Raw genomic sequence first — 9641 nt, 5'->3', positions numbered from 1 at the left:
ACACGAAGAACCTCATTCTACATTCCACTGAACCCCTCAAATACCCTCAACAGTCCGTGAACATCTGGAGTCCAAATGAATACAGAATTAATCCCTAAGGCTGGACAGAAAAGCAGGTCAGGAACCATCCCTGCTATGAAAGTCACTGCAGAAATCTTGCAGCGGGTCACTGAAACCAGGCTGCACTTCCCTGTAGCTGGTTTTGTAACATGCTTCCTTTCAGAGCAGTTTGCCTTAACCAGCTCTTGCCCACAGCACAGCACCGGCACAGCTGTAATGCAGCGACCTGAACCATCCTGATAACACCTACAACACACAGCTCTGTCTGCCCCCAGGAGCAAGGCATTCCTAGGACATTCTAACCAGATTCTCAGCACCTTCACTCTCCCCAGAGTCTTCAGAGGAGCTGATGGTTCTCAGCTCCTGGGGCTTTCAAGCCCTTCCTTTTCCTTCCTCGGGGGAGGGGGCAACACAGCAAAAATAAAAGGAATAAAAGGAAAAGAAACAAGGAGTCAATGACACACATGCTGTCCCACACACACACCCACCCCCAAACAGAGGGGAAAAGCAAGGAAAAAGGAAAGTTCTACAGGATGCTGATCTGGAATGAAATGGAATTTGGAAGAGATAGTCATATTTGGCACTGTCAGCAAAAGCTTATGAGCGGCCCGGTGACTCTCTGAGCCTTAATGCCCTTTGTACGCTTGTCACTTAAAAACGTCCCTGCAAAGTTCAGCTGTGCTGCTTCTGACAGTTTTCCCACCGCTGCTGAATGGACTTGATGGAGAGATGCATTCCTCCTCTCCCAGTTCCACAAAGCACTGAGCAACAAGGACATAATCCATTTGGCCTTCAAGGAGCATTTTCAGGGTCCGTGCAGATCCCTTCAGAAACAACCACCATAAGCCAGAGCTCTCTGTTGCAGAGCACGGAAATGAAAAACTCCCCGCGTCCCAGAGCGGGCTCAGGCTGAGGGCTGCTCGCAAGGCTCCAGCTGCATGCGGAGCACGCCGCTCTTGTGCAGGAACCAGAGCTGCAGGAACTCCTCGGGCATGGCGTGGAAGCCCGAGTCGGGCAGCACGTTGTCGTAGTAGTGGTGGCTGAGGGAGCCGCCGCGCAGGTCCACCGCGAAGGGCCAGAAGCCGTAGATGGTCACGTCCTCGCACAGCCCCAGCGCGGCGCTGACCAGGAAGAGCCCCGTGGAGAGGCGCTTGGCGTGGATGCCCTTGCCCTTCCAGAAGCGGCCGATGTCGCGCAGGAAGGCGGGGTTGGCGAACAGCACGGACTGCCGGGCGCCGAAGTCCTGCAGCGTGTAGTAGACGCGCAGCGAGGGCCCCGTGCCCGTGCGCATGGAGAAGGCTGGCATGTAGATGTAGCTGTGGTTGTACACCCTCACGCTGTCCACAAAGGCCTTGCGGGACCACAGCAGGTTCTGGAACCTGCAACGGCACAAGGCAAAAGCAGCACGTCACACATGGTTTCCCAGATGTCTGATAATCCACCGAAGGGCTGCTCCTCATACCCATATTTACAATTCAAAATATGCACACCTTTTCTGAGCCCGGACAAAGTCCAGACCAACTCCGGGCTGACACTGCCTCTCTGTGGAAAACAGACACCTGAATAGAGAGTTGAAACCTATCTGGTATCCTGCTAACTCAAAAACGTTCCTGATTTCATCTTCTTTAAAAAAAACAAATCAACACTGACAACATTCCGTAAGACTCAATCCTTTTTAGCAGTATTTTTCATCTGTCCAAAAATTCAGATTTTTCAGGTATGGGAATCTATAAAAAAAATTTTTCAAATCTGTGTTGTTGTTCTTGAAGGCAGACTAAAATAAGAAGCCAAGTTAGATTAGGAGAGCAAGGTATGTGTACAGGTTATTTCTTTGCTAGCAAAACAGCACATTACAATTTGTTTAATTGTCAATGGCTATTTGCTGATGGCTGTTTTATTCCTGATGTTGGAGTGACCAACCGCTCCACAGCCAGTATCATGGGCTGTAAACTTTCCTTGCCATACCCCAAAGGTGGGGTTTCCTGTCCGAAGCCTTCAGAGCGCAGAGCTTGCCGCACTAAAATCCCCTTTAGGCCAAGCCTCCCACGCTGCCTGCACTGCAGCCAGGCTGCTCCCATTTCCCCTCAGCTCCCAAATGCCCGTGTGCTGTGCGCTGCCTCCTCTCCCCGGTTCCTGCAGCCAGGGCACACGTGTCATGGCTCATTCCCTAGCCACACACCACAAGACTCAGAACAAAAAGGTTAAGCCAGCAGCACTGGATTTTTTTTCCTTTCTCTTGTAAAGGCAGAAATAGGTATAATAATGTTTTTAAATGGTTATAAAGAGATCAATTTTATGTATAAACCTCTTTGAAACTACAACAAGAATGACACAGGTTTAAATAGAATGCCAGATGACCTCCAGAAGAATTAAACAAAACTTCAGCTGAAATGACTGGAAACAAAAACCCAAACAGCGTCAACAGCATTGGAATGTCTCATAATATATGCCAGGTCTTTTTGCAGTCTTTGTTTTGGCAAAAAAAAAATCCCTTGAAATATTCTTGATAAATTGAAAGGTTTTGTTGACATTTTTAATATTAAATATTTGGTCTCTTGATTTGCTACAAGGTCCTTGTAAGACTTCCCTCACATGGTGTTAGAATGAAGCTGGTTTGAAATCTGAAATCTGTCTGGCTCTCCCTGCTTCTCTGCAGATCTGCTCCTACTGCATGGTGCTTATGGAGACAGAGCCACTGGCTTCCAAGCAAGGCATCAATTCAACCCCAACCTACAAAAAACCCCAGTAATTTCATAACTTATTGCATTTGGCATTCTTTTCTGTGGAACCAGCCAAGACACAGCTTAGTGTAGAGGGCTGGCCAAGACCAAGGTGCCTTGGCAGAAATTCACTGTCTGCTCTCCACGTGGGCCTCTCCCTCCCTCACTATCAGACCTGTGACTGTTCCCCAAAACCAGCTTTACAGCCTCTCTTCCCAAGGAATAGCAGGACAGCCTGCAGATTCCAAGGTGCATGAGTGGGCTCCATCCTACCAAGCTTATTTTGTTTCCAGCAGGACACTCTCACTGAAGGGTTAAAAACAAAAAAGAAACCTCAAGCTTAATTCTTTCAGTATCCACATAAGTGCTGAGACCCCCAAACACTGTCCTGCTGTCCCTGATCGCTTTGGAAAGGCCCTGTTCAGTCCAGGGCAGTGCAGGCTCAACCTTCCTTCCCCAGTGAGGGGTGTTGAGCCAACCCCTTGGCTGAGGAGGGGCCAGAGGCACGGTCCCTGTCTCTCCTGGAGCACCATGTCCTTTCCCACTTAGAACCAGTCCACAAACTTTACTGCAGAGGGCAAATAGTTGTGGTTATTCTAAATTTTCTAGCAAATTTACCATTCTTAGGAAAGCCCCACACAGCTCAGGATGAACACATTAAAACTCCTCAGTCTGAGAGGACCAGAGACTGTCTCTGAATATTCATTTGCTATCACTGCCACAACATTTGCAATTCTTCTGGATAAAAGCCCCCAAAAGCTGTAAAGTAACATTGGTGACTGGTGCACGGGAGGGTCCCTGCGGGAGGGACAGCAGCATTTGTCACCGTGCTGCAAGCTGTCCTTCAGGAACATCATCACCTCCTGCCAGCCCACGGCTCATTGCAGCAGTCTGGGTGGCAGTGCCACGGGCAGCCTGCCCAGCTCAGCACGTGGCCATTACACAGGTGGCCAGGAGCCCAGGGAGAAACATAAAACATGCTGATTGTGGCTGGGCTGACAGTCTGGCAGCCAAAAAGCTGCTGCCCATCGTGAGCACCTCATGAGGGGACATATTAGAAACAAATGAAAATTTCTGTTACCTATTTGTAAAAATGGGAGCGCTCTGCAGCATCCTGGCACTTCCCAGGCTGGCCAGAAGCTGACAAATCTGGGGACAAATGCTGTGCACAAGGCAGTTTCTGGAGCTGGTGCTGGAAGCTCAGGTGCGCTTTCCTTTAGCTCCCAATGCAGGCAGGGAGTCCTGCAGGCTTTGGAGGTACCACAGCACACCCATGCCAGCCAGAAGGCTGCTCCACGCTTGGCAGAGAGACCAGGAAGGCTTTTCCTCGAGGCTCTGTGGTGCCCACAGCAGCACCAAGGTGTTTGTCTCCCGCCTGTCCTGGCACAGCCCTGGATCCGCACGGGCACAAATGCCTTCCCTCGTGCCAATCCTCACCCAGGACGAGGAGCTGCTGGTTCCTGCTGGCCTCTTCTGGGCACCCAGCCCTCTCAGTGGCACAGGAGCTGTGCAGCTCCAGCACACTCACAGCTTCCAAGGAAACGCACCCAATGATCCAGAGCTTCGCACAGGAGTGCATCTCAGGTGGTGTTATCTCGCCAGCACAGCTTGGAGCAACAAATGGCTGAGCTGCTCTCAGGGTCCTGCCTGACCTTCTGCAGGCAAGCTCACACAAACACGTGGTGAGGTGCCAGCATCTGGGTAAAACTGGAGCTGCAACGTTGCAAGCTCTGAGCAGCACCTGGGGACTCCACAAGCAGCTTGGGAATGTGCCACGATGTGTTCCAGCAGCTCCCAGAGCGGCACGAGTGACTGAGCCCTGGCAAAACCAGAGCCCAGCAGCTCCAGCCCAGGCACTTCCATTGGCACTGCACTCATCAGGGGACAGCGAACAGCTCAGGCCATCAGCACCACGTGTTTCTGTCAGGTTCCTAGCAAAGATCAACTCAAACCCAGCAACTTTCAGCAGCACGGGGGGGGGGGCAGAGCTGCACAGCTATCAGAGAAACTGTTTCCTTGCTAGCAGCTGGAGAATTCCCTCAAATGCTCTGCTTTTCCAGAGAGAAATATTCATCCAAGATAAAACTGCCATGGCACACTGTCATAACAGAACCACTGAAGACTTAAGAGCACTAAGTGTTTTGTGTTTTGTTTTTAATCTGTTTCTAATGTTCCTTAGCAGATACTCAGGGACTGTGCTGCTCTCTGGTACGGAGAGGCAGTTCTCAGGAACCACAGGGAATTTGCTGCAGTGACATTGAACTAACCTCCTTGCAGATAATTATGGCAGCATTCCTTTGCATCTTGGTTTCTTTTTGATCTCCCCAGAGAGCTGCTATCTCATGCCTGTGATGATATCCCAGGCACTGCCTCTGCTGGCATCTGCAAAGTCACAGCTTCAGCATTCTGGAGAAACTGGGAGTTGACTTACCAGAGGGGAAAAGTAAAATTATGTAACGAGGGGAACAGCTCAGATGCCAAAGAAATAGCATATTATTTTAAAATTATGACAGAGAGCTCAAGGGAATAGAGCAGAAGGCGTAAAGACTTATATTTGCTATGTCCCTATGACAAACAATAACCTCACAAAAGCTATGTAGGTAATTCGCTGTCAGCATTAGCCAAGGATGATTTAGCAATTTGCTGCAGCTGTTGGACTCTGCTCACAGCTGGGGTCACCAGAAGTCAGCCTGCACACACACATGTGAGCTGCTCTGCTGTCTTGTGCCCTGTGCTGTCACTGAGATCCAGCTCCTGCTGAGGATGTGCCCCTCTGGGGCTGGAGCAGACAATCTCACTGACACACAGGCTGTGTCCCGATTAACACATTGTTTCTGTGTGCTCATTCCACATGCGGGCACTTCTGGCATGCTTTAGGTGCAAGGCAAACTTCCTGCCTGTCCACACAGGGAGCCAGAATTGAGCACTTAGAGCACTACAAATGGACCCCATTTTATTTTACCCCAGCTTTCCCAACAACAGCAGCCACTGCTTACTCACCTTAAGGATGGCTGCCTGAATTAAGGATCAGTTGTAATCCCACTAAGGTCAATGGCAAATCCCAGTGTTCTGTCTGACCTCATTCCAGCCACCTTCCGCAGGGGATTCCGGCCTGTTCTCACTCTGGCACCCAGTGAGAGTTCGTGGCACGAGTGGGGTGATGCTGTTCCCGTATTTTCCTTCCCCTCTGCCCCTCTTCCCTGCAGGCTGTTCATGGAGCAGATTTCACTGCTCTCTCAGGGGTGTCTGACCCCAGACTCACTGCAGCTCATCCCCTCGCTGCTGTTCCTATGGACAGGGGCTCCCAGCCTCCAAGAGCCTGCTCTTCTCTGCCACCAAGAATTAAAGACAAATTTGCCTCATTCTCCTTTTCATAGACCTTTGCAATGGTGTTTTCCAAGGCAGGGATTCTGGGTACTTCCACCATCATCTTTAAATGGCCAGAAGCAGGGAAAACACTCTTTCCAGTGACTTTCTGGGCTAATCTGTTTCTTTATGAGGCAGTGTCCTCAGCATGTGACCTTCAGAATCATTTAATGCATTCAGAAGGTTCAGTGAGACATGGCAGAGGGATGTTTTAATCCTCATGAAGAAGCAAGCTCCTTTTCTGACTGAATTCAGCATTAATTGGAGCTTTTTAAAAACCTCCACCCATTCCTCTGTGGCCCTAGAAATACTGGATATAGTGCCAAGGGAAAGCTGACTTTTCCAAGAGCCAGCTATCCTGCACAGCAAAACAATGAAACATTAAAATCTGTGTTCACTGGTATTTTGGGACTGTGTGTGATCCTTATTCTGCCAACTCAAATTAAAATGTGCTTTAAATAGCTACTCTTTCCAAAAGCAGCAGAGGTAAACCTCAATCCTTTCTGGTACCTGACAGCTTGGATCTCAGCTTCCAGAAGATGAGCTGCTCATCTCAGTCTAACTCTCGGAAAATTGTGGCTGCCGTAGTCACACACAAGTGGAAATAACCAAAAAGGACAGACACAATAGCATGGGTGTAAATTACTTGTATTGTTAAAATTGCTGCTGCCTGGTGTTTCTAAGTCTCCTGAATTCTTCCAGACTCTTGCAGCTGGAAGTCAGGAAGGTGGGAAATAGGAGAAGCAATGGAATCAGCTAGGAAAAACCCCAAATAGCACAAAACTAAGTCTGATATCTTTGAATTGGCATTGAATTATCTAAGTCTGATATCTTTGGCATTGAATTTCACTGGACTGCACGGCAGAAAGAGCTGAGCAGAAACAGAACCAGATCACACATTTCCTCAGGTTTTAATGGAAAAAGAATCCCAACCAAGCCCAGGCAGAGATTTTGGGAGATTTGCTTGGGATTAAGACAGTGTCCCTAAGACTGCTGTGTCTTTGGGACAGCAACAAACCAGAGACTCATCTCCTGGATCTTTCACTCAAGTACTTTCCAGCCCAGGTCCCTGTGGGGCACTGCAGAAACACAAGGCTAATAACATCACATCTGCCTTACTGTGCTGGCCTCCCGTGCTTTGTCACCCAAACATAAACCCGACCAAATGACTGCAGTTGTGAAAGACCTATTCACAGCTGAGAACACTTCTGCTGAGTCTGAGTTCTCTCTTGAATGTCATGACATCCTTCACACATTAATAATCTGCAAATATCAGTGAGGGTGACATGCAGCTACATCCTCTCTTCAGACTCCTGGAGCTCTCTCCAAAAAAACTGGAAAGAGGAAAACAGCGATTTTTGAATGAGTATTCCTTCTAAAGGTGCTCTCTGCTACAAAAATTATGGACTGCAGGAAGTTATTTAAAACAGTAAATGCTTCAACGGGGATTATGGCAAGACCTGTAACTGGGATGTGCTCTCTTTTGAGTATGTAAGCACCCTTTTAAACTTTGGTACATCAATCACTGGTGCTCTCTGAGACCATGCCACAGCTGCAGCGCAAATCCCTCTCAAAAACTGTCAACTAGAAGCTTGGTGAGCAAATCAGAAGTTCTGAGCCCATAGGAATATGTGGTGAATCTAAAGTATTTGAAATGGGGTAAACTAAATTCACACAACTCTAAAACACATAAAAGAGGATCTCTGAATTTTCTCTGTTAGCTGCTCCCACTGGGACACCTCCCCTGCTGGAAAGCGGCTGCGGCACTGGGCTTCCACCCCTCTGATTGCTCTTGGAAACTTCTCCTACCTGCCACAGAGTAAAATATTTATTCAGCCAGAGTTTATTATAGATGCAATTTCCTTTGGAAGCAACTCCAGCTTTTGGTAGGCTGTTTCTCTGTTTCCATTAATCTCCTTTTTCTCTGTCCTTTAGTGATGTCTTTAGTGACTTCCTGTTACCTTAAGGCTTAACAGAAGCCTCTGGAACTTTGTCCAGTATGATACCCTTAGGAGAGTCCATTGTTTTGGGTGGATCATCCAGATGTACTTCCTAAGATGCTTCTTGGTGCTTAAGGCTGAGAATGCCACTTTAAGCTTCTTTTCAACACAACCAAACTGCCCAGGTTTCCCCTCAACTCTTAGTGCAGCCTGTACTCAATTTCAATTGCTGTAGCTACAACAATTTTAACCAAATTAGCACAACAGAATCAAAGCACAGATAGCTGAAATATGCTGGAGCTTTTTCTAATATCCTCAATTATTTTGATATCTGTGCAAGTTCTAGTTCCTGTACCTTTTTACCCTTCACTAACTTCATTTAAAGGAGACACAGTGTAAAAGAAGTAAAAAGCAAACTTTTTTCTAAGGTAGCAGGAAAGAACTACTATTTGCTAGGACAAAATGATGCTTTTGAAAGCCACTGAGTACTACAGAGCCCTCTATGCATGGCCTGAGCAAAGTGGAGCACAACATTTAATTCCCCATTTCTCTTAGTTTCCAAATGCCAGTGAAGATTCAATGGCAGAAATATTTATATTATTTAGGAGCAACTTGACAATTGTGGTTGGTGATTTCCCCTGTCACACATCTGAAGATGCTACAGCTCTTCTTTTTTGTATAATGTGTATAACTCAGATGTGGCCCCCAATCTGAAATGCCATGCAAAAATACCTTTTCTCAATTTTGCTCTCTACCTCAGGGAATGGTCAGTGCCAATGAATTGCCAGAACTGGATTGGCACTTCTTTCAGATTCAGGCAGCACAAAAATAAGCTCCTTTTCTTTAATGCTCAGGGCATTTAATCCTGAATTACAGCAGATATTCTATCAAAGGACTTCAGACAATCACATTAATACTAAATAAGTTCCACGTGCTTTATGTGATTACAATAAACACCAAAGATACAAACACAGATTAAGCCACTATTTTCAAGTATTATTGACTAACCCAACAGGAACAAAAGCTACCATGAGTGCCTTGGCTCCCTGAAGCAGCAGTAACATATTGCCCTAAAAATGTGGATGTGGACCTAAAAGCCAGGCTTTTGGAGGGAGGAGGGAGCATGGCCTGGTGTCCACGGCACATCTCAGACACAGGAAAAGACAATACCTTAGGGGCACCTGTTAGGGAAAGCCAAAGTAGTTTTACATGACTCCAAACGGTAGGTTTGAAATAAATAAATGTCAGCAGCTCCAAAGAGCCTGAGCTTGGCCATGAATCACTGGAACAGTCACAGCCATCAACTCCTCCTTGCGGAATCAGCCCCAGAAGACTTCCAGACACTGGAATGGTCATTCAGGGACGATGCCTGACAGACCTTTGTATCCCTGTAGCTCAGCACAAGTGGTGAAATCCAGCTCCACGTTTTCACACACCAGGGCCAGAATCATTCGTCTGGTGATGCGCAACTCTGGGAAGCTCTTGCTGAGGTTTATATCCACAGGCTTTACCCAGATAATGGTTTGGAAAACAAATACAGCTTTTAACAAGTGAC

The 9641-nt window shown here is 47.5% G+C and overlaps 1 protein-coding gene across 4 annotated transcripts in view; it reads right to left on the bottom strand.

Annotated features, from left to right (window-relative positions):
* Positions 1–964: 964 nt before the first annotated feature.
* Positions 965–9641, bottom strand: part of ST8SIA1 (ST8 alpha-N-acetyl-neuraminide alpha-2,8-sialyltransferase 1) — an 88906-nt gene continuing 80229 nt past the window's right edge. For all 4 annotated transcript variants that reach the window (XM_059472863.1, XM_059472865.1, XM_059472866.1 and 1 more), the window contains exon 5: positions 965–1439. In XM_059472863.1, the coding sequence (XP_059328846.1) occupies positions 965–1439 (475 nt within the window). The remainder of the gene's footprint in view (positions 1440–9641) is intronic.

This window comes from Ammospiza nelsoni, chromosome 5, assembly GCF_027579445.1.
Source record: "Ammospiza nelsoni isolate bAmmNel1 chromosome 5, bAmmNel1.pri, whole genome shotgun sequence".
Taxonomy (NCBI): domain Eukaryota; kingdom Metazoa; phylum Chordata; class Aves; order Passeriformes; family Passerellidae; genus Ammospiza; species Ammospiza nelsoni.
The sequence above is the reverse complement of the archived record's forward strand: the minus strand, read 5'-3'. Positions and strand labels throughout refer to the sequence as shown.